The sequence below is a fragment of the Oncorhynchus masou genome, chromosome 30 (assembly GCF_036934945.1).
Source record: "Oncorhynchus masou masou isolate Uvic2021 chromosome 30, UVic_Omas_1.1, whole genome shotgun sequence".
Taxonomy (NCBI): Eukaryota; Metazoa; Chordata; class Actinopteri; order Salmoniformes; family Salmonidae; genus Oncorhynchus; species Oncorhynchus masou.
This window is the reverse complement of record NC_088241.1, coordinates 36491736-36516636: the sequence shown is the minus strand read 5'-3', so window position 1 is coordinate 36516636 and position 24901 is coordinate 36491736. Positions and strand designations below refer to the sequence as shown.

Genomic DNA, 24901 nt, shown 5'->3' with positions numbered 1-24901 from the left:
ACAGGAGCTGAAGTCCAATGTTCGGCAGCATTAACCTCTAAACATCAGTAGGATGCCAGGAATCTAGCCATGCTGAGGAATGCTTTCATGAACGCAGTCACTTCCGCAAGGAAGAGAGGTGAGCATGACCAGCTGGTGAGCGAGTGGCTCCCTTTATGGAGGAGAGGTGTTCACCTCATTCGTCACTCGACCTGTGCGATTGGATATTTTGACACATCGATACGAGTATTAGAAGTAGAAAAACAACGATTGTCAAAATTGCTCAAACTCTGGAAATTTGTTTGGGAATCATCAAATTTACAACGACATAAGGACGAACTCAGTGAAAACCGGTAAAATGAGTTCAAATAAAGTTTATTCAACATTCTGAATTGTTAAGCGACTGTTTGAAATCTATTTGTTCGTGATGAATGTGAAGGCATGTCAACACTCTAAGCTTAGAGTTAACTCAAGCTCTAGCTATCCTTCACCAAGAGAACAATGTCCATTCTTACAGAAAATACCATTAATCAGTATCAAAATTATTTACATGCAAAACAATTTACTTTGGGTAAATCCTCAACAGGAGTCGTTTCTGTCCTAATATGGACACCGTACCCTCTGTTAATTGTCTAAGTTATTACAGAAGACAGGATTCACAAAATCAGTTTGTGAAGCCATAGTGCTATCCTTCCCCATCGGTTGGCATACAGTCTTGCAGAAGTCAGGTTTACGGTTGGGCTCCTTGGTCAAATAGCTGGAGGTGTCATCTGGGTAAAAGCATGCAGCGATCAAACGGATACAGTTCAGGATAGTTGCCGCGAGCATGAGGAAGCCTGTGTGGTTGGGACAAGAAATACACAGTCAAGTGTACTGTAAGTGTTACGTAACTGTTATTCATCAGATTATACAAAATTGTCTACAGGATTTTTCTGGTATTCAATTATGACTGGCCTACAGCGTTAGCTTATCACTGTTCCAATTACAGTATCTATAATGTGCCTATAAAATCATGTTATAATTGGCCAGCATCTGCCTACACTAAAATTGATCTGTTACAGAATGTGGGTGTGTGGTTGGTACTACTCCAGTATATGTTCATTTCATAGAGCTGTACTAGAGAGCTCATCTTCTATCTTGTGCATAGTCTGAACAGGTTCAAAGACAAGGTTAGTGATTTACTGCCGCCTGATTATACATTTACATTTGAGTCATTTAGCAGATGCTCTTATCCAGAGCGACTTAGGGAATGTTTAATCAGGAGTATAATTCCTGCTGACCCGGATGGAATTCTGTGATCTTCCTTAACCCATAGCAAGTCCCACCGAGTTGACTACTTCAAAATGGTGACAGCTCTCAATGGCACTGCACATGATAAAACAGGCTGTGGGCTAAGTGTGCCCTCTATCCAACTCTATGTTCTTACCACAGTAGACTGTGTTAGGAGCAAGGTCATGGACACGATAGCTTCTGGTGAACATGGCTCCCAGGCCCACAATCAACACAGGGTAGACCGTAAACGTGTAGCGGATGTACTTGGAGAATATGAAGCTCTCAAAGACAAACCTGTTAGGAAATAGCATTGTTTTAAAAACTGAATTAAACCCCAGCTTCCTACTATAGTGTAACAATTTAGTCAGTACGGTGTCCATATTAGGACAGCCTCAGTCTCAGCAGGAGAGACTGTCCTAATATGGACGCCACAATTATAATTTTTCCATTCAATCAATGATTACGATGTATATGTATGGGTCCATCATTATTTCATTGTCAGTTATTACCAGATGAGCATCCCCAGGAGAAGTAGAGTGAGCACCATTGAGCTGACCAGAGGATCGGGTAGCCCAGCCTGGTACCTCAGCACAACTCCCAGACTGACCAGGGCCTCCAGAAGAGTCCACCAGCCAAATACAGCCAGTCCATTTTGGGTCTGTCCCACACAACACATTAACACACAGTTACACCAGAGGGACCATGATAAAAGACATATGAAACAGATATATTAAAACAAGACTTAGTATTTATTGGTAAAGGATCTGTTTTTAGAATGTGTATTGGTGCGTTTAGATTTGTGATGTGGCCCTTGTTGACCTTGTTTTTAGTGGAGGCTCTAACGCCTTGTGAATATGGGTTAGGGGGACAGAGGTGCGCTGAGGAGGGGCATTGGATGACCATAATGGCTTGGCTCCGCTGCCTTCCTGGTGCACGGCTTAGCGGATGGATGAGAGTGTGTGAGGTTTTGTGAATGGTGAACTTCCCTTAAGGGAAGTCGGAGGTGATACTTTTGGTGTGTTCAAGACAACTGGGAACTCTGAAAAATACGAGGTCAAATCATGACGCTAGTGATCTTCAGGTTGGAAAGGCTGAGCTCTCGTGAGTCAGAGCTCTCGAGTTGGAAATCCAAGTTGAATGACCGCTCAAAACTATTTCTTCCGAGTTGTTTTGAATGCGGCATAAGAGGGCATTCTGGCACCGAGCTTCATGGCTGCCTACGTTGTTGCTCGTAGATGGGCCAAGTTCAGTCTGCAGCTCATCTATACTTGCATCTCATCTATATTGCACCAATCATATTAAAGTATTCAGAAATGTTAACTTCTCTAGGGTAGGATGCAGCATTTGGAATTTTGGATGAAAAGCATGCCCAAATTAAACTGCCTGCTACTCGGACCCGGAAGATATGATATGCATATAACTGTTAGATTTGGATAGAAAACACTAACGTTTCCAAAACTGTTAAAATAGTGTCTGTGAGTAAAACAGAACTGTTTTGGCAGGCCAAAACCTGAGAAAAATCCATTCAGGAAGTCGTTGTGTTTTTTTGGTTTTCTATTCAATGCCATTAAAGTATCCATTGACTTATGACTCAAATTGCAGTTCCTATGCCTTCCACTAGATGTCAACTGTCTTTAGAAATTGTTTCAGGCTTGTATTCTGAAAACTGAGGGAGTAACACCAGTCGGAATGAGTGGACCCTGCCGTGTCACAGAGCTTTTTCATGCGCGTGACAGAGAGAGTGCCTTTCTTGTTTACCTTTTCTATTGACGACGTTATTGTCCGGTTTAAATATGATCGATTATTTAGGATAAAACCAACCTGAGGGTTGAATATAAAACATCGTTTGACATGTTTCTATGAAATTTACGAATTCAATTTGGACTTTGTCTGCCTGTTTTGACTGTGTTTGAGCCTGTGGATTACTGAAGGAAACGTGCAAACAAACTGAGGTTTTTGGATATAAATAGACTTTATCGAACAAAATGAACATTTATTGAGTAAATTAATGTCTTCTGAGTGCAAACATATGAAGATCATCAAAGGTAGGGATTCATTTTCTCTCTATTTCTGACTTGTGTAATTCTTCTACTTGGCTGGTTACTGTTTGTAATGATTTGTCTGCTGGGCTATGTTCTCAAATAATTGTAAGGTATGCTTTCGCCGTAAAGCATTTTTTAAATCTGACACCGTGGTTGGATTCAGAAGAAGTTAATCTTTAAACCTATTTAAAATATGTTTTGTTTTCTGAATTTTTATGAGTATTTCTGTATTCGAATTTGGCTCTCTGCAATCTCACTGGATGTTGGCCAGGTGGGACGCTAGCATCCCACATACCCTAGAGAGGTTTTAAGAAAAATATAAATTAGGCCTATGTATTTATTTTTAATGTGACAGATATAATTTAATGTGATGTTCGTGCGGTATGTTTGTCCAAGTTCATATGTTGCAGAATGGTGTTTTGGTGCATAATGACGGTCCCCTTGGCAAACATACTGGCAATGGTGTGATGAGGCGCTCTGAAAAGTCAAAGAAAATATGTCTCTGTCCCATTATGACTGCATGGTCCTCCAGTATTTATTTGATTTAAGTATTGGTTTGCAGTATTTTGCCTTTCAAAGTGTGATTTTTGCCTATTTGGTCAATACATGTATTCTTCATTTAGATGTCTTTTTGCATTTTTTCTTTACCTTCATTTTTGATGTGCCTATTTTTTGATGTCCTATTTTTATTACATTTTTTTGTCTTGAAATGTGGGGACACATTTAAAAAATTTAGGGGGAGGGGGGGGGGGGGGTAAATATGCAACAGGCATGAGCTCTTGAATGCAGCCTGTTAGAGTAGGTGTTCCTTATTGTTCATTAACTACGTGGCCTCTAGTATAAATCCCCTTGCCCTGTGTTGATTGGTGTGCACTGGAAGGATGGGAGTGGTGGTGTTTTTTTTAAATTCAAAGTCAAATTATTATTATGGTTATATCCTTTTCCATATGCACAAAAAGCACATTTCTCTCAAATTTGGTGCACATATTTGATTAAATCCCTGTTAGTGAGCATTTCTCATTTGCCAAGATAATCCAAATGATAAAATAATATTTAAATTGGAGAAAAAATAATTTTTAAATGTATAATGTTTGTAAATTATATCATACATAGGACTGGTAGAGCTATGTCACACACACAGCGAACATACATATTCTGAAATGTTTGCTCTACTCAAAATTACAACCAACTAATTGCAGCATTACCGCAAAAATTGAAGAGGCAAGTGGAAGGGGGAGAAAGAGACTTCTCTGTCAGCCCTGCATTAAAGATCAATATTGGTTAAACAAAATTCGGATGAATAAAAAAGTATCAGTTCAATTTAAGTACCAACAAATTGACAGCTGTGCCATATTGATTGCAAAATAGTTGGGAGGAGATTTTTGGTTTATGGACTGATACACAAAACAACGCTGGATTTAAAACTTTGAGTTTTTCAATTTCAATTCACATACAAAATTCTTGGCTAAATAACAAGATAACTATTGTAAAATATACTGTGTCTGAAAAATGTACAGTACCTGTCAAAAGTTTGGACATACTTTCTCATTCAAGGTTTATTATTCACTATTTCCTACATTGTAGAATAATAGTGAAGACATCAAAACTATGAAATAACACATATGGAATTTGAAAGAAATCAATTTCAACTTCCATTTCAACTTCACCAGGCAGATGGCAAACAAACAATGTGTATGGCGTTGTGTGGGCGAGGGGTTTGCTGATATCAGCGTTGTGAACAGAGTGCCCCATGGTGGCGGTGGGAGGGAAAGATGTACAGAGAGATCCTTGATGAAAACCTGCTCCAAAGCGCACAGAACCTCAGACTGGGGCGAAGGTTCATCTTCCAACAGAACAATGATCCAAAGCACACAGCTAAGACAACTCATGAGTGGCTTCGGGACAAGTCTCTGAATGTCCTTGAGTGACCCAGTCAGAGCCCTGACTTGAACTTGATGGATACATCTCTGGAGAGACCTGAAAATTCCCAAGGTGCTTCAACAAAGTACTTAGAAAAGTGTCTGAACACTTGTGATATTACATTTGTTTTGCAAATGTTTGCTTTGTCATTATGGGGTATTGTCTGTAGATTGATGAGAATATATTTTTTTTAATCCATTTTAGAATAAGGCTGTAACGTAACAAAATGTGGAAAAAGTCAAGGGCTCTGAATACTTTCTGAATGCACTCTATATCCCACTGGGCACACACTGTTTGAATCAACGTTGTTTTCACTTCACGTCAATGTAATTTCAATTAAACTGCGTTAAACCAACATGGAATAGACATTGAAATGACGTCTGTGCCCAGTGGGATAGTGCTACATGATTTTATCTTAGGGCATTGCTGCAAATGATGCCAAGAAAACCTTAATGATCTCGAATGACTACTAAGACATATGAATCCGACATTAAAACAAGACGTACAGTACCAAGGCTAATAAAGTACTATCTTATCTTAAAGGTTAGTGAGGTCATTGCTGCAAATGATCTCAAGAACACATCTATTACGACCTGGAAGCGTAACTGTGCCGCTTGCGGCTTCCTTGAGAGCACTAACTTGTATTTTTTGCAAACAAGAAATGCTAGCACTTAGGCTGCATGGGTGGTGGTATTTCAAGCTTAGGAGGTAGTTTAACCAATTCAACTTGGTTACATACATTTTGTTTTTGCCCTGAAGCTCATTGGCTGACAGCAGCATGAGAAAACAAGCAACTGTGCTCCATCTTGACATCATTATGTAGAAAAGATCTTGAATTCACCAGATAGCGGGTCCACCAGGGTTCTTTAGGGTTATTGATGGCCAGCCAGGTTCTGTGATTGTGCAGGTTTCGGTAGGACACGTACAGCATTTGGAAGCTGTGAATTGGCATAACCCATTTAAAAAACAGGGATGGTAGAAGGTCACTGTAAAAACACAAGATGTTCCATATTTAGTATTGCCTTTCTTGGTTCTGCACATAGTCCCACTGTATTTATTTTGTCATATTTTAAAATCCCCAAATGTGTATCTTAAAAGGGGAAGTTTATATTTTAAGGTGCAATGCAGCTGTTTTTATCTCAATATCAAATCATTTCTGGGTGACAAGAGAGTACCTTACTGTGATTGTTTTCAATTAAAATTGTCATCAAAATATCTATTTTTCAAGCAAGAATGATGCTAAGACTGTCTGGGAGTGGTCTGAGTGGGAGGGGAAACTGAAAAATGTCTGTTATTGGCAGAGACGTTTGGAACTCGCTTTCTTATTGGTCTGTTATCTAATTTACCGCCTGTGTATGTCACCAGGCAGGCCAAATCTCCTTCCCAGATAAGCAGACTAAAATTTCAGGTGGTCTTTTCAAACATTATCATAATTTAAACAATTTCACAGTATTATTCAAACCTCATAGTGTAGAAAAACAGTGGAAGTCGGAAATTTACATACACCTTAGCCAAACACATTTAAACTCAGTTTTTCACATGTCCTGACATTTAACCCTAGTAACCATTCCCTGTCTTAGGATCACCACTTTATTTTATGAAAGTGAAATGTCAGAATAATAGTAAAAATAATGATTTATTTCAGCTTTTAATTCTTTCATCACATTCCCAGTGGGTCAGAAGTTTACATACTAATTGAGTGTATTTGGTATATTGGCCTTTAAATTGTTTAACTTGGGTCAAATGTTTCGGGTAGCCTTCCACAAGCTTCCCACAATAAGTTGGGTGAATTTTGACCCATTCCTCCTAACAGAGCTGGTGTAACTGAGTCAGGTTTGTAGGCCTCCTTGCCCGCACACGCTTTTTCAGTTCTGTCCACATATTGTCTGTAAGATTGAAGTCAAGGCTTTGTGATGGCCACTCCAACACCATTCCAACACCATTTTGTTACAACTTTGGAAGTATGCTTGGGGTTATTGTCCATTTGGAAGACCCATTTGCAACCAAGCTTTAACTTCCTGACTGATGTCGTAAGATGTTGCTTCAATGTATCCACGTAATTTTCCCACTTCATGATGCCATCTATTTTCTGGTTCCTCTCTAGGTTTCTTCCTAGGTTTTGGCCTTTCTAGGAGTTTTTCCTAGCCACCGTGCTTCTACACCTGCATTGCTTGCTGTTTGGGGTTTTAGGCTGGGTTTCTGTACAGCACTTTGAGATATCAGCTAACGTACGAAGGGCTATATAAATACATTTGATTTGATGCTGAATGGCCTTTCAGGTTATGTCGATATAGCACTCATTTTACTATGGATATAGATACTTGTGTACCTGTGTCCTACCACATCTTCACAAGGTCCTTTGCTGTTGTTCTGGGATTGATTTGCACTTCTCGCACCAAAGTACATTAATCTCTAGGAGACAGAACTCGTCTCCTTCCTGAGCAGTATGGCTGCGTGGTCCCATGGTGTTTATACTTGCATACTATTGTTTGTACAGATGAACGTGGTACCTTCAGACGTTTGGAAATTGCTCCCAAGGATGAACCAGACTTGTGGAGGTCTACAATTTTGTTCCTGAGGTCTTGGCTGATTTCTACTGATTTTCCCATGATGTCAAACAAAGAGGCAGTGAGTTTGAAGGTAGGCCTTGAAATACATCCACAGGTACACCTCCAATTGTCTCAAATGAGGTCAATTAGCCTATCAGATGCTTCTAAAGCCATGACATAATTTTCTGGAATTTTCCAAGCTGTTTAAAGGCACAGTCAACTTAGTGTATGTAAACTTCTGACCCACTGGAATTGTGATACAGTGAATCATAAGTGAAATAATCTGTCTGTAAACAATTGTTGGAAAAATTACTTGTGCCATGCATAAAGTAGATGTCCTAACCGATTTGCCAAAACTATAGTTTGTTTAACAAGAAATGTGTGGGGTGGTTGAAAAACGAGTTTTAATGACTCCAACCTAAGTGTATATAAACTTCCAACTTCAACTGGAAAAGAGATTAATCACATTTTTGACTGCATTGGGCCTTTAAAACTGTTAGATGGTTCCTCACCCTGAAAGTAGTCTAGCTGAAGTTTGTAGTGGCTGTTTAAATAACAGTAAACCATGGGTTAGAGTTTATCCTGGCCCATAGACTACTTTCAGGATGAGAAATCATCTAACGTTATATTTGTAAAACTTCCCCTTTAAATGCAACAAGTGCCAAACTACTTACTGCCTGTCCCAAAGAAACAGCCAGGTGATCTTTGCCACGTTGATCATAGTCCAGATCAGATAGAATGACGGAGGGTGAATCTCAGGGTTGCAGGAGACTGGACCAAACACATTCCTTTCAGGCAGAGAACATCAATCACAACTGAGTGATATAAATGTACAGCCTCATCATTTAATTGTCATCACTTAGGCATTCAGTTGACCTTTGGAAGAGTAGTGAGTGAGTGAGTGAGTGAGTGAGTGAGTGAGTGAGTGATACCTCTGGAACACAGTAAAAAGAGAGTGTATGAGCCAAGCACTGCTCCATAGCCGAAGCATGATCCAGGTGTTGTCTGCCCAGCAGTCCATGGTCACCTCCAGAGGAAAGGACTCAGAGACATTATCCAATGTGGTCATAAACAGACCTAGGGAGTAAAGCCATTGCATGTTCAGTAAAAGGACTCTGTAGAGAGCAATATTAATGGCGTTTTTTTGTATGCATTGTAGGCATTTGGTAGCCATGTAGACTCCATGGCTCATTGGCCAAAGTCTATAGGGAAAACATGTTTTTGTTGTTGAGTTTTTAGATAAACGCAGAAAATAAGGTCTATGGTAAACACTGGCTTAGGAGACCCTATATGTTTTGCTCTATGAGATAATCTTCATCAGCTAACATCTTTTTGGGTGATTTTGTTTTACATTTTCGCAAACAGAACAAGCACTTAAAGACTTCAGAACTCATAAAAGTCATGTTAACTTACTGATAATAGAACAAAACATACACGATATCCTAATCCTGTGTTAACCTCAGGCCTTATTTTCGGCGTTTGTCCCAAAACCCCATACTTGTCCCATTAATTTCCTCCATAGGAATGGCTAAACGAACCAGAGGTAACTCATTTCTGTTTTTTTGGACTATAAACTAGCAAGCTCTACAATCCACATACTACAGTGTCCATATTAGGACAGCCTCCTGCTAAGATTGAGGGTGTCCTAATATGGACACCATACAGTTACTGTGTCTAACAGTAAGTATAGAGTTGCAATGTAATACCAATACTGGTATTAGCTATGTGAAGATGAAGCTGTATTGTGAATAACAAGCCAGCTTACCCTATTGGCAATGGAGATACTTTAGTGTTTGCCTCCCATCATAGGGAACAGATTCACAGCATGCATGAGAATGGTGTCCATATCAGGACAGCCTCAGACTGAAACAAGTCCTGCTGACACAGTCCTAATATGGACGCTGTATAACAGTGAGATGGAGAATACATCAGTATGAGCAGTTACATCAAAGACAGTACAGTATGAAGATGTGCAGAATCTGCTTCTCCGATTGAAATCCCTGATCACACTTCTGGGTGATGTCATGGCGGTGTTAGCAAGAATAGCCCATGCATAGAAACACTTCCCCCGAGTCTAACGATTGTGTTGCGTAGAACAGCGCATGTGCAGGCCGTGAAATGAGAGGCACTCCTTCGATATAAAGTTGTTTTTGACAAAAATTAAAACGTGTCAGTTTTTCGCTTTCACAAGGTTCTTGTAAAAACCTGTTCAGCTAGTTAAGGCATTGGCTCGAATATAGTTTTGTTGTTGTTGAATTTTTAGATTCTAAAATTCAAAATTCTTTAGAATTTGAGAAAATTAACAACTAAGGACACATTGTCCCTTCTCCCATGGACTTTCCAAACCCCAAACCCCGGTCTGGTCTGTTGAGACTCCTTCGCAACGCATTCCCGGAAGTATCATGATGTTGTGTCTCTGGGTTTGAAAACTCTGTGGTAACATTAACTCCAGCTTACAAAGTTTCCTTTCAGAAGTATCTGCAAAGTGCGTTTATCAACTCATCTGCTTATGTAATGTAGTTGGTGACATGCAGATTAGGAGTTAAAAATACAATCATTAGCCTCTCTTCAGTGCTGGGCTGTAAAATGATGACATTTAAAATATGTGCCAGACCAAAGGTCTATCATTACATAAAGTCATTCCACTGTGGATACATTGATGTATGACAAGTTGTTCTAACTTATCTTCTCAAAGGGATCCTTTGGGTGACATACTGTATATGCATCTGGAACATCCCTGCAGGAGATATCATTTACAGGTCATATTGGGTCAAATAGTCATTCATTACGACAGTGACAAAGTTATCATCTATACAGGGGGGTCCGAAATTACTGGCAGCCTTGATAAAGATGAGCAATAATGACTGTGTAAAATATTGTTTCATAAGTAGTATTTTTATCCCCTAAAAAAAAGGTAAAGGTAGAGGTCAAAATGATTGTCACGCCTAAATATTCATGTTAAAAAAAGTAATCAAAAGTTTAGTATTTAATCCCATGTTCCTAGGACTCAATGACCACATCGAGCGTTTGACTCTACAATCTTCACTCTACAAACGGTGGCATTATAATCATAGCATTGCACTCAGGATACATCCACTAGCCACTGTACTCGTTTATCCAGATTGTCTGCTGAACCAAAGTCCCTGATGCCCTCACAGTAGTGCACTGTAGTACAGAGATGGACCAGGTGTCTGGTAGATTTCACTCACCGCCAGAGTTGGTCCCTGATGCTAGAACATGGAAGGTCTCGGAAGCCACCTGGCTAAACATGGCCAGAGCGATACACACACCGTGTAGGACCACATGGTGATGATGTCTCTCCATACTGCCCTGGCCATACGGAGACACACGGGAGCGGTACATCCTCCCTGTCGAGCTATCAACTGTAGAACGCTCGCCTCACACACCAACACTCTTTAATACACACACACTATCTTGGATCTGGTGCATTGGACTTTGGATGATGGCACTGTTTCAGTCAGTGTATCATGGTTTACTGTGTTTGTGTGTGTGTGTGTGTGTGTGGTTATTTTTCCCCATGGTGTCTAACCAATGGGTGCTCCTACTACTGCCCAGTGGCACACGGTTGTATATACTATTGTTAAATCACAATATCATTTACAGATAAGTGCGTTGGTAAGTATAACAATACACTTTATTTCTATAGCTTCATTCATACATAAAAGCAGTCCAAATTGTTGTACAGTATAGCACCTAAAACAAAAGGTCAAAACACAAAGGTAGATCAGATCCTGGTATAAAAACAATATGGTGGCAGTTAAAGGTTAACTAAATACATTTCAAAAAGAACACAATCACATTAATGCCCTTGAATTAGTTTTGCGGTCATGAGAGAATGCCGGTCCATAGTTTTAATCACACACAGTCATTGGTATGATTTTGAAAAAGACATTAGCATGGCCAATGGTTATGAGCTCAATCTGTACGGTACAAAGGCACTAATAGCTTAAATCATCACCTACATGTCTTGCTGAAGCAAAGCCTTATGAATCCAACACAGGGAGAGTTTGATCACGTCTCAGCCATTAAACGTTTAGGAAAACAACATTCAAACAAGGGGGCACGTGAATCTCCGCAGCGGCTCTCTTCTTCCTACATAAAGATGAGCTTCTGTGTCCTGGCGATGTCCACTGGAGACATGAGCTCCTCTTCTCCATAAAACGGTTTGTTGTTGTGCTTCCATAACACCATGACAATGCGTACAATGAATATGACACTAGTTATGGCCAATATGACAGCTGGAAAAGAGATGAGGAATCAAGTATATTAGCTAAAAGCGCCACGGGAAAGTCACTGCAGTGACTACAGACAGTGATACAAGAATAACATTGACACTAGTCTAGTAGTGAAGATAGTGTGAACATTGCCAATTGCACATACGTATACTCAGTTCTCATTATACTCACGTACAGTAACTATAACACGATCAAATCTTATCACTCGGCCATCTGCTACTAATGCATGTGTACGGTGTCTGTATTAGGACAGGCTGTGTTATGTTATCTTCCTCTAGGTGTCAGTTTAGGAGTCAGTCGGGACATAGGGCCTACCAGACATGATGTCTATGTGGGTACCGGGCGTGGCTGGATTGGCCACACTCGCGGCCAACACCAGGATCACCACAGGGTACACTGTGAGGATGTAGCGCACGTGCTTATCCAGGTACCAGTTCTCTATGACAAACCTGAGAGAGTTATAAGGAGGAAGAAAATATACATCAACAGTACATCAATTCCCATGCTTTAAAAAAAAAGGTGCAAGAAGGAAAGGTTTCTGGCGATTGTATGGTGGCCCAAAGGGGCAAATTAGCTTTTAAAATGTAGTGACAGCATGCACACAACGCAGGCACTTGCTTTGTGTGCATACGCTGTCACTACATTTGAAACAAAATGATTTGCAGGCCTTTGCTTTGTGTGCGCGAGTTGTCCACGCAATTTTAGAAGCTACTTTTGCCGCTTAGGGCAACTGTATCATTATCTTGTCAGGCCACTGTCATAGTTTATGTATATGAATTAAATCCGCTGTTCATGAATTTGCAATGGAACATTTCCTGGCAAAGCTCAAATGTGTGCTTTATTGAATCAACGTCACTGAATTAAGAGGTCAGATCAAATGTAGGATCAAAGTCTCACCATCCTATGAGTCCCAATTGGAGCAGCACTAGTACCATTATGGCAGCATCTGTCTTGGGTATTGGGGTTTGATGGTCTAAAACAACGGTCAGGTGTAAAAAGGTAGCCACAGCCCACCATGTTGCATACAAAGCCACTCCGTTTTGCACCTGTAAAAGAGTTAACAAATACGGTGCCCATATTAGGACAGCTCCAGTCCTACTGAAACCGAGGCTTCATAATATGGACACCATAAACAGACAAGTCATGTCTGTACCAAAACGTAACTGTCCGGCACACTTGTGGAAGGTTTGTATACACAATACATTGTTCTTGGAGAATCGTAGAAAAAAAAGTTTTTGTACCAGTATTCGAATGAGCCAGAGATCACTGTTGTGATATTTATGGAGCCACGCTCCATAGACGACCAGTCCGTAGCAGGAGAACATGATAATCACGCAGTTGGAGATGGCCTGTAATGCTGTGATCAGCAGCGTTGGCACCATCTTTCTATGACAAACACAGAATCTAGAAAACGTAATCTGTCTTGAGAAAGACTATACAAGTGATTTCCTTGCCACCAATTCAATGTCGAAACTCAAAAACAACTCAAAACGTGTTAAAAGTTGCATATCATTGCACAGTAAACAACACATAATATGATCACTTACTCTTTGTCGTACAGAAATAACCATGCCATATTCAAAATGCTATTCACGATCCAGGACAAGTAGAATCCGTAGGGCAGGACAGCAGGAGTGGTGTACATCCATGTATAAGCTTCCCTAAGGGACAGGAACATCATCATGATAATTAACAACAACAAAATCACCATCACCATCAGCCTCATCATAATCAAAAACATCATCATCATCATCATGGCCAGAACTAGGCCTGGGAATTTTGGAAAAGTTACCGTAATTCTGCAACCCTAGCCAGGACAGTAAAAACCACTCTTTCTGCACTTTAATCATTTGTATTTTGTTTTTGTCTCAACTAAGTTAGATTGCCAATAAACACAGGCCAGTTCGCCTGGATGTCTCCTTATGGAATTGTCATGTTTGACAAGACAATGAGAGACAATGATTCGGCAATATAGCAGGAACAGATCTGGGACCAGTCTAATGTCCAGTGCAAAGTTGATTTCATTCCAGACAGGGTTTGGCTTGGAAAATAACCAACAATGTCTGAAGGAACAATGTTTACATGATTGTTTTAGTGTCAGCGAGAGTCTAGCTTTAATGGACAGTATCATACCTTCTACGGAGATTGTGTATCAGATAGATGAACATGCCGATCAACCAGACGTTAAGGACGTCCCATAGAAAGAGCACCCATCTATCCGGGGTTAGGTGCGTTGTGGACTTGCTCAGCACATACTGTGTGGTTTGCATAAACGCACCTACATGTTCAAACACACAGGTTACAAAACATTTTATCGGATGCAAAAAAAGTAAGTATGTTTCAAACAGATGTCATTGACTTGAAGTGGACTTTAAGAATTCACCTGTCCAGGGCCCAAATAGAGCCAATATGTTGAATGTCAGTGCAATTAGATAGCTGATTAGGGCCAGAAACATCAGCAAAACACGGACTGAAATGCACTCTCCCATGTTCAGGATCTAGGGACAGAAGTACAAACCTAATTTCAGTACTGACATTTCAATACTATTCAATACGGTCATTTTAGTAGTAATTTCAGTCAGAAGTCACATGCCATTTTAGTCAGTCACACCCTCATTTCACTATGTCAAAAACATTTGATTTCTGTGTTCTACCCCGGTGCACCACATTAGGCCGTTTGTTTCGCTCAACAATGTTTCTCAGATGGCCCCTATTCAACATTATCCCAGTACAACAATGCATGTATTGTTCCTAATACAATTCTGTTAATTGTTTCTAAATGACACTGTAATAAGACTGATGAACAGTATGTGAAATAAACTATCTTACCTTAGGATGGCGGCCCTGAAATACTGTTAATCCCTTCTAGGATAGACCTTCTAGAATATTCTGTGGTGAAAAAAAGTCATCAACAGATGGTTCCCAGTTGCTCCCACACAGGAGAGTAGGTGGACACATTAGGTTCACACTCTTGAGGATGGTCTGTCTGCTACTGGTGCTATCTCCACAGATAATATATAGCTCTGCCCATGGACGGAGAAAGATATGGGTGGAAATAGCAGAGACTCCTCCTCTATCTCCATTCACAAGCCCACATGAAGTCATATCCGAAGGACAATCCGCACCATTGTGGGTCGGGAACAAGTCGTGTCATTGTTGTAGTAATGTCAACCCATACCTAACGTCGGATAGGCCACGGCATAGGAACATTATGGAACAAAACAATCTCCCTTCTGTTGTAATAGCGGCGTAGGTCACCTCAATGTTATGTCCCTGAATAAAAGAGGAGCCTGTACCCTCACTCAAGATGTCTTAACAATCTACATGGATGATGTATTCCATGGGGCCACAAGGTGTCAGATCTGCTCTGTTCTTTTTTTATAACAGCATGTGACATATAGCCATATACCACACAGTGTCGCCATTGCGTTACATTACACCAGTAGGCATACTGTGCATTTAGTGTTACCATGGGAATTTCTGCGATCCGTTAATTCTTCCGCCAGACAGCATCGCCTGCAGCTCAGTTCCTGTTGACATGTGTACTGCTTTTAAAACACCACTGAGCTCTTAAGAAAAGATCCTCCCAAACCCAATGGCAACACTGGCAATCACTGGGCAAGGTTTCATCTTACATCTCAGGCATGTTTTCTAATGAGAGTGACTCTCCGCTACAGAGGATGTCCTAATATGGACGGCGTAGGGTTAAGACACTCTTAAAAATAAAGGTGCAATTTGGAGACAAAAAGGTTCTTGAGAGCGATGCAATAAGGGAACCATTTTGGGGTCTCTGAAGATCCATAAATAGGATAGTTCTTTAGTTATGAAGAACCATGGATGCCACGTCAAGAACCACACATTTAACTCAAAGGTTCTTTATCAGGCAAGTTGTCTAAGGAACCTTAAGAGCTGGGGAAGAACCATTTAAGAACCTTTATTTTTTCCCAGTGTACTGAAGGGTAATTGAGACTAGTCATTTGATCCTTGTATTTCTGTTCTGGGGATGAGGGAGCGGGCACCGTGGGACCGCTTGGTTGGTGTTCCACCTCCCGACAGAGCCCTCGACCCAGAGAGCCTACTGCGCCAGATATTGCCCCGTGGTGTAGGGCGTTTCAAATGCTCTGCATAATTAATAATTAATGAAGCACTCCCCAGGGTATTAAGCACTTATGAGCTCACACACACACACACACACACACACACACACACACACACACACACACACACACACACACACACACACACACACACACACACACACACACACACACACACACACACACACACACACACACACACACACACACACACACACACACACACACTTAAGCTACTGGCCTATGATACTAGGAGTAGAGGATTGGAAGCCATGCCAATCAGAGTGATACGGATTCTTTAAAGTTCCATTGGTCATAGTACACTGAAGTGTCTACTGGGCCCTAGTTTGCTCTTAACAATCTTGTGTACTTTTTCAGGCAGAAGAGAGGATATTTGTCTTTTAAATCTACCTCATGAAAAAATATGTGGTTTTGGAACACTTCACATGAAGTTTCACATGAGGATATTGTTTTACACAAGATTTCACAGGTGATGCCCTGCAAACAAGAATGAGTTGTTAGGATGAACCTAGAACTTCACACAGTGTTATCAACTTACATATTTGACACATATTATTACATTGTATATGTTTATTTACACATGAACAAATGATTATTCAACATGTTCCTCAGCAGGGATTCTTGGTTCACGGCATTCTGATCTTCCTGCTACGCCACCATGTCTGTGTCAATAACTGATTCCACCTGTATTCCTACACTTTGGAATTCAAATTAAATCTCTGCTTTAAAAAAAATACACTAAAGAAAAACTATTATATTTATCATAGTGTTTCAGGAGCAATATGAAAATTAGAATAATATGCCCCACCAACATTAAACTATACAGAAAACCCCTCAGCTTGCTGAAATGAAGTCAAGGATGAGAGAATAGACAGATTAACTGATAACTAAAATAGAAGTCCACTTAGGAACTATTTTGCTAAGTGCAGAGACTTATTATAGGTAATGAATCTTAATAACAGGAGTTTGGAGAATGCTACAGACTTTGTGGCACAGCAGAAAAATCAGCATACCCCAAGTCCAAAGATAATTAGTTCTAATTCCAGGTGGGGTCATATAGAAATGTCAGGTGATCATGTGAAATGTAATCATGTTGATTGAAGATGTGTACACTGTTTTAGCTGAACAGAGTACCCACCTACCTTAACCCCCCATACCATTTCATTACTTCTATTTATACAAAACAACTGTTTTTGCATGATGAGCTGGAATTTTCACTTGAAAACAAGAGAGACACGTAAGGCCGTCGGTTCACGTATGTAACCACATGTTGACATGTGTTACATGTTAGAGTTCAGATGCTAACGCCACCTTTTCACGCGTGAGGAGAATAACACGTTTTCACCTCCATGTGTGAATTGAAGGTTGAAAAACTGTCACGTGAAAATCTAACTCTCACAGGTGGAGTAGCCTTTTCACATGTGGAAAAACAATTGAATTGAATTAGCAGTTTGACATGTGAAAAACGTTCAAATGCTGTCACGTGTAGTTCCGCAGTCTCACATGTTGACATTTTGCATCCCCATGTTGTCACATCCAGTTCATGTTTTCAAATGTGCTCAAATGTTGTTACTTGTAATCTCATGTTGCTTTTAGATGTCACGTTATCACATTAACTTCACATAAGATCACATGTGAAATGCATGTGAAAAACATATTTTGTCTCAATCAGAAATGACCTTTAGCGCGGCGGACCTTCCGCCCTACTTTGACGATAAGGTTGAATCCAGCTCTATTGCATACACGCCATCTTTCATCACCCATATGATGATGGATACAGGTCTCGTCAACTCCATCACTACGCACCACTATCTGTCACTTGGACTGATCTGTGACTCAAGCACTTTTAACTATGTCTGTACTTCATCGAAGGCAAAGGCCACTGAAGTCAACTAAATCATTAACCAACATTAGCCAAATCCATTTAACTCAGTTTTTCACAATTCCTGACATTTAATCCTAGTAAAAAAACACCCGTCTTAGGTCAGTTAGGATCACCACCTTTTTTAAGAATGTGAAATGTTAGAATAATAGTAGAGAGATTGATTTATTTCAGCTTTTATTTCTTTCATCACATTCCCAGTGGGTTAGAATTTTACATACACGTAATTAGTATTTGATAGCATTGCCTTTACATTGTTTAACTTGGGCCAAATGTTTTAGGTAGCCTTCCACAAGCTTCACACAATAAGTTGGGTGAGTTTTGGCCCATTCCTCCTGACAGAGCTGGTGTAACTAAGTCATGTTTTTAGGCCTCCTTGCCCGCACACGTTTTTTTCAGTTCTGCCCACAATTTTTCTATAGGATTGAAGTCAGGGCTTTGTGATGGCCACTCCAATACCTTGACTTTGTTGTCCTGAAGCCATTTTGCCACAACTTTAGAAGTATGCCTGGCATCATTGTCCATTTGGTAGACCCATGTGCGACCAAGCTTTAACTTCCTGACTGGTGACTTGAGATGTTGCTTCAATATATCCACATAATTGTCCTCCCTCATGATGCCATCTATTTTGTGAAGTGCACCAGTCCCTCCTGCAGCAAAGCACCCCCACAACATGATGCTGCCACCCCCGAGCTTTTCGGTTGGGATGGTGTTCTTTGGCTTGCAAGCCTCCCCCTTTTTCCTCCAAACATAACGATGGTCATTATGGCCAAACAGTTCTATTTTAATTTCATCAGACCAGAGGACATTTCTTCAAAAAGTACAATCTTTGTCCCCATGTGCAGTTGCAAACCGTAGTCTGGCATTTTTTATGGCGGTTTTGGAGCAGTGGTTTCTTCCTTGCTGAGCGGCCTTTCAGGTTATTTTGATATAGGGTTTATTTTACTGTGGATATAGATACTTTTGTACCTGTTTCCTCCAGCATCTTCACAAGGTCATTTGCTGTTGTTCTGGGATTGATTTGCACTTTTCACACCAAAGTACGTTCATCTCTAGGAGATGGAAGGCGTCTCCTTCCTGAGCGGTATGACCGCTGCGTGGTCCCATGGTATTTATACTTGCATACGACTGTTTGAACAGATGAACGTGGTACCTTCAGGCATTTGGAAATTGCTTTATAAAGGCACAGTCAACTTAGTGTATGTAACCTTCGGACCCACTGGAATTGTGATACAGTGAATTATAAGTTAAATAATCTGTCTGTAAACGATTGTTAGAAAAATTACTAGTGCCATGCACAAAGAGGATGTCCCAACCAACTTGCCTAAACTATAGTTCGTTTACAAGACATTTGTGGAGTGGTTGAAAAATTAGTTTTAATGACTCCAACCTAAGTGTATGTAAACTTCCGATTTAAACTGTATCTGCACAATCTAAGACTGTAGGTTTTATTTACAGAGACCGTAAAATCTTATTTTTCCAGTGTCCATATTAAGAAAGCCTCAGTTTCAGCAGGACTGTTGAGACCGAAGCTGTCCTAAAATCGACACAGTGTGTAGTTCTTTAAATAATATCACAATCCATTTAAAACTGCACCATGAAATGCCAGAATAAACCCTACTCTGTTTTGAAACAGACATTGCTGAAAGAATCTACAAAGAATAGGTTCCGCAATTATGTCTTACCATCTTAAATCAATACAACTACACTCTTAAAAATAAAGGTGCGGGGTCCACAAAGTGGAGTCCACAACCTGCGCCAGAGCTGGGGGGGGGGTTGTACTGTCACGTTCTGACCTTAGTTCTTTTGTTATGTCTTTGTTTTAGTATGGTCAGGGCGTGATTTGGGTGGATTGTCTATGTTAGTTTTTCTATGATTTGCTATTTCTGTGTTTGGCCTGGTATGGTTCTCAATCAGAGGCAGCTGTCAATCATTGTCCCCGATTGAGAACCATATTTAGGGAGCCTGTTTTCTATTATGTTTCGTGGGTGATTCTTTTCTGTTTTCTGTTGTGTGTCTGCACCAGCCAGAACTGTTTTCGGTCATTTCTGTTATTTCCGTGTTCTTTTTAATAAATACGGACACATACCACTCTGCACCTTGGTCCTCACCTTCTTCCACCAACAACGGCCGTTACAGATACCCATATAAAATAGCCTTTTGAATGACCAAAATGGCACACATAATATTTGTTTTGTTTATAAACAATAAAATGGACTTAAATGACAGCTCTTTAAAATGACTATATCAAGAAACTTGGATGGAGTAAAATCAGCCCAAGCTAATTTGGTCGTACACAAAGCAACTCAAAAAAAAACATTTAAATTCCATCAATTATGTAAAAAAAAAAATGTTTTCATTCCCCATTTGGCATGTCTCTTGTGATGTGATTCACAGCCGCGCTGACAGATGTGTTGACATGACAACTGCGTCAGAGTATTGAACAACCCCCCCCCACTCCCTCCCCCGTTTTGTTCCATGCCGCTTTGCTCCACTCGCCTTCTCCTATGTTGGTTACGAGGCGTTACTTATTTAAATTAGTTAACAGAATATCATGTTACCATTGGTGTATTATGATGAGAGTTAAGGTGATGTCACCATGTTCCCTTAATGATGAATTCAAGTGTTTGACCTGGGGGAGGGAACCAGTAACTTTAAGATCAATGTAGAAACAACAGGAATTTGTCATACTTTGGTCATCATTCTTTAATCTTGTTTCATCCAAATATCATCCGGTTTTGTGGAAAACATAATTTTGACTGTTCATGACCTTTAAGAGCTGAGGAAGAACCATTTAAGACCCTTTATTCTTTTGACTGTATGACAACTATATGACTATTCATAATAATGGCTGGCAGCATTTGATTTTATAGGAATTAATTCCACAGGTATTTATGAATCATTTCCAGGGTTCCAGCCAAATTCATCTGGCCCTAATAGCGTTGCATTGTTTCCATGGTTACAGCCAGCAATGGACATAAATTACAAATTACAATGACAAAATACCTTAAACACCAATGTATCAAAATAATTTTGCAAAGTATTATATTTCATTAAAATATGTGTATTTTGTAATTGAAAATACAAAAATACATTTGCAAGTAGCCGGCTGAACAGCAAAAAACATTCTCAGTAACGGTTACTGTAACTACTTACTTGCTATGACTGTGGTATATTGTTGTTTATCTACTTTAGGTGAATGCACTGTCACTTTGAATAAGAGTGTCTGCTAAATAACCAATATTTAAATGTATATGTGAAAATGCATGGAGCTAATTAGAGTAATACTCAGTATTCTTGGCTATTGTTAATTTTGACATAACATATACTGTAGTTCATTTAAGCAGTCTCTCTCTTTCTCTCTCTCTCTCTCTCTCTCTCTCTCTCTCTCTCTCTTTTCTCTCTCTCTCTTAAAGTTAAGCCTTAGCCAGTGTCCTGTTTGACTCCTACATGCACAGTTTAATAATGAAGGGCCGTGACTAACGAGCTGTGTGTTTTCAAATTCTTGTTTACCCTCCATCTCTCACTTTAGATGGCGTGTGACTTTCACGCTAAATCTGTTTCAGTCATTCGCTTTCCTTCTGGAATGAATGCAACACCCAGTGCCAATTAAGTACCCGTGACCAATAGTGTGGGCTTGACAGAGATTACAAATGACGATGAAAAAGACAACTGTGGTGAGATTCTATGCTCCATGTAAATGAGCTACAGAGCCGTATGGCTCGTGGTTTTAGACAATGTGTTCTATTTTGCACATCACCTCAATCATAGTGTACTTCCTATTACTGGAGCCTCAATTAGGGTTAAGTGCCTTGCTCAGGGGCACAGCGACAGCTTTTCTACCTCGTTGGCTCGGGGATTTGAACCAGTGACCTTTAGGTTATTGGCCCAATGCCCTTAAATTGCTAGGCTACCTGCTCTCTCTCTCTCTCTCACACACACACACACACACACACACACGTTGAATACATGTTTTTTTTTTTACAATTGTTTGTTATCAATATCTATGTTTTTGCATGTTCATTGATCAATTAAACTTACGCTACGCAAATATAAATAACATTTTTCTAAACCATTCCAATCTGTTACTTGGATTTATCGCACCCATTACAGAAATGGTTGTTCCAGTTGAGGTGTTTAAGCCAGTTTCATGTCTTCATCTTCCCAACCCTGGCAGTGATTTTGAATGCAGGGTGCACAAGTTTCAGGCAAATGTATTAGTGTAAATGCAGGCCTTATGAAATATATTGCATTCAGAAAGTATCCCTTTGCTATGAGACTTGAAATTGAGCTCAGGTGCATCCTGTTTCCATTGATCATCCTTGATGTTTATACAACTTGATTGGAGTCCACCTGTGGTAAATTCAATCTATATAATTCAGTCTATATAAGGTCCCACAGTTGACAGTGCATATCAGAGCAAAAACCAAGCCATGAGGTCAAAGGAATTGTCTGTAAAGCTCAGAGACAGGGTTGTGTCGCGGGACAGATCTGGGGAAGGGTACCAAAACATTTCTGCAGCATTGAAGGACCCCAATAACACGGTGTCCTCCATCATTCTAAAATGGAAGAAGTTTGAACCACCAAGACTCTACCTAAAGCTGAAAATGTATGAATGCAACAACCATTTTTCTGTCACTAGCGAACACAGTCATGGATGGTACTGGGAAATACGCAATTAAGGCTTAGAACCCTACAGTGGGGCTATACAATTCCGATCCTGGAGGGCCAAAACATTTCTGATTTGTGTATGGTTCCTCAAAGAACTATCCCATTTACGGTTCTTCAGAGACCCTAAAATGGTTCATCTATGGCATTGCTCCCAAGAACCTTATTTGGTTACAACTTGCATATTTATTGTTAAGAGTGCATATGGTGCACTATGAAAGGGAACATCTCTTAACACAGACTATAAATGGCGTCACATTAAAAAGGTGTGCTTTTGTCATTGAACCTGACTTGTTTAGGTGGTGCATTGCACACTATTCCAACATGGAAGGCTCCTCCTACTCAACAGCTACATTATCAAAACAAATCAAATTTTATTTGTCACATACACATGGTTAGCAGATGTTAATGCGAGTGTAGCGAAATGCTTGTGCTTCTAGTTCCGACAATGCAGTAATAACCAACAAGTAATCTAACTAACAATTCCAAAACTACTGTCTTATACACACAAGTGTAGGGGGATAAAAAAATATGTACATAAAGATATATGAATGAGTGATGGTACAGAGCGGCATAGGCAAGATACAGTAGATGGTATCGAGTACAGTATATACATATGAGATGAGTATGTAAACAAAGTGGTATAGTTCAAGTGGCTAGTGATACGTGTATTACATAAAGATGCATTAGATGATAGAGTACAGTATATACGTATACATATGAGATGAATAATGTAGGGTATGTAAACATTATATTAGGTAGCATTGTTTAAAGTGGCTAGTGATATATTTTACATCATTTCCCATCAATTCCCATTATTAAAGTGGCTGGAGTTGAGTCAGTGTGTTGGCAGCAGCCACTCAATGTTAGTGGTTGCTGTTTAACAGTCTGATGGCCTTGAGATGGAAGCTGTTTTTCAGTCTCTCGGTCCCAGCTTTGATGCACCTGTACTGACCTCGCCTTCTGGATGGTAGCGGGGTGAACAGGCAGTGGCTCGGGTGGTTGTTGTCCTTGATGATCTTTATGGCCTTCCTGTAACATCGGGTGGTGTAGGTGTCCTGGAGGGCAGGTAGTTTGCCCCCGGTGATGCGTTGTGCAGACCTCACTACCCACTGGAGAGCCTTACGGTTGAGGGCGGAGCAGTTGCCATACCAGGCGGTGATACAGCCCGACAGGATGCTCTCGATTGTGCATCTGTAGAAGTTTGTGAGTGCTTTTGGTGACAAGCCGACTTTCTTCAGCCTCCTGAGGTTGAAGAGGCGCTGCTGCGCCTTCTTCACGATGCTGTCTGTGTGGGTGGACCAATTCAGTTTGTCTGTGATGTGTATGCTGAGGAACTTAAAACTTACTACCCTCTCCACTACTGTTCCATCGATGTGGATAGGGGGTTCCCTCTGCTGTTTCCTGAAGTCCACAATCATCTCCATAGTTTTGTTGACGTTGAGTGTGAGGTTATTTTCCTGACACCACCCCCCGAGGGCCATCACCTCCTCCCTGTAGGCCGTCTCGTCGTTGTTGGTAATCAAGCCTACCACTGTTTTGTCGTCCGCAACAATTGATTGAGTTGGAGGCGTGCGTGGCCACGCAGTCGTGGGTGAACAGGGAGTACAGGAGAGGGCTCAGAACGCATGTCACGACTTCTGCCGAAGTCGTTGCCTCTCCTTGTTCGGGCAGTGCTCGGCGTTCGACGTCACCAGTCTTCTAGCCATCATTGATCCTTTTTTCATTTTCCATTGGTTTTGTCTTGTCTTCCCACACACCTGTTTTCAATCCCATTCATTACCTGTTGTGTATTTAACCCTCTGTTTCCCCTCATGTCTTTGTCAGAGATTGTTGTATAGGTGCGCGTCGGGTCCTCGTACCCATGTTTGGTTTGTTTGTACATATATTGTTATGGAGCATACTCTTGGAACTTTATTAAAAGACTCCATTTTACACTCAGTTTGACTCTCCTGCGCCTGACTTCCCTGCCACCTATTACACCTATGCATGACAGAATCTCTGACCAATATATATGAAGTCAGCAGGAGAGGACACTATGCCCATGGACCTGGAGGAACGCGTTCAGGAACAAGCGAGGGAGCTTGACTGTATCAGCTCCGTCATGGAGCACATTGTCCAGAAAATGGATCGCTGGGAGAGACAGGGAGTTTCTCCAGCGCCACCACCACCACAACCGGAATCTCCTGTGAACGTTTTTTCCTCTCCGGAAACG

At 40.6% G+C, this 24901-nt stretch overlaps 2 protein-coding genes across 3 annotated transcripts; both read right to left on the bottom strand.

The window, feature by feature from the left end:
- Nucleotides 1–338: 338 nt before the first annotated feature.
- LOC135522593 (uncharacterized) lies at nt 339–11185 on the bottom strand. The gene is made up of 7 exons (XM_064949014.1): nt 10972–11185; nt 8695–8839; nt 8437–8550; nt 6055–6199; nt 1761–1909; nt 1406–1545; nt 339–815 (listed from the first exon to the last, which is right to left on the bottom strand). The coding sequence occupies exons 1-7, from the start codon at nt 11123–11125 to the stop codon at nt 604–606; spliced, it is 1059 nt and encodes a 352-aa protein (XP_064805086.1). The 5' UTR covers nt 11126–11185; the 3' UTR covers nt 339–603.
- A 206-nt stretch (nt 11186–11391) lies between these two features.
- LOC135523150 (uncharacterized) lies at nt 11392–15039 on the bottom strand. Of its 2 annotated transcripts, none has more exons than XM_064949875.1 (8): nt 14848–15039; nt 14402–14516; nt 14152–14296; nt 13566–13679; nt 13260–13422; nt 12916–13064; nt 12334–12467; nt 11392–12021 (listed from the first exon to the last, which is right to left on the bottom strand). In XM_064949875.1, exons 2-8 carry the CDS (start codon nt 14505–14507, stop codon nt 11876–11878), a joined length of 957 nt encoding a protein of 318 aa, XP_064805947.1. In that variant the 5' UTR covers nt 14508–14516; nt 14848–15039; the 3' UTR covers nt 11392–11875. The 2 variants fall into 2 exon arrangements, with proteins under 2 accessions (XP_064805947.1, XP_064805948.1); XM_064949876.1 differs by having other exon boundaries at nt 13260–13404.
- Between the last annotated feature and the right edge of the window lie 9862 nt (nt 15040–24901).

Coding starts and splice junctions, on each gene's coding strand:
- LOC135522593 (XM_064949014.1), bottom strand. CDS start 11,125: ATGTACCGCTCCCGTGTGTCTCCGTATGGCCAGGGCAGTATGGAGAGA. Junction 8,840..10,971: donor ATCAGGGACCAACTCTGGCG/GTGAGTGAAATC, acceptor TTTACTCCCTAG/GTCTGTTTATGACCACATTG. Junction 8,551..8,694: donor CTTTTTACTGTGTTCCAGAG/GTATCACTCACT, acceptor TCTGCCTGAAAG/GAATGTGTTTGGTCCAGTCT.
- LOC135523150 (XM_064949875.1), bottom strand. CDS start 14,507: ATGGGAGAGTGCATTTCAGTCCGTGTTTTGCTGATGTTTCTGGCCCTA. Junction 13,423..13,565: donor TTATTTCTGTACGACAAAGA/GTAAGTGATCAT, acceptor TACGTTTTCTAG/ATTCTGTGTTTGTCATAGAA. Junction 12,468..12,915: donor CAATTGGGACTCATAGGATG/GTGAGACTTTGA, acceptor TAACTCTCTCAG/GTTTGTCATAGAGAACTGGT.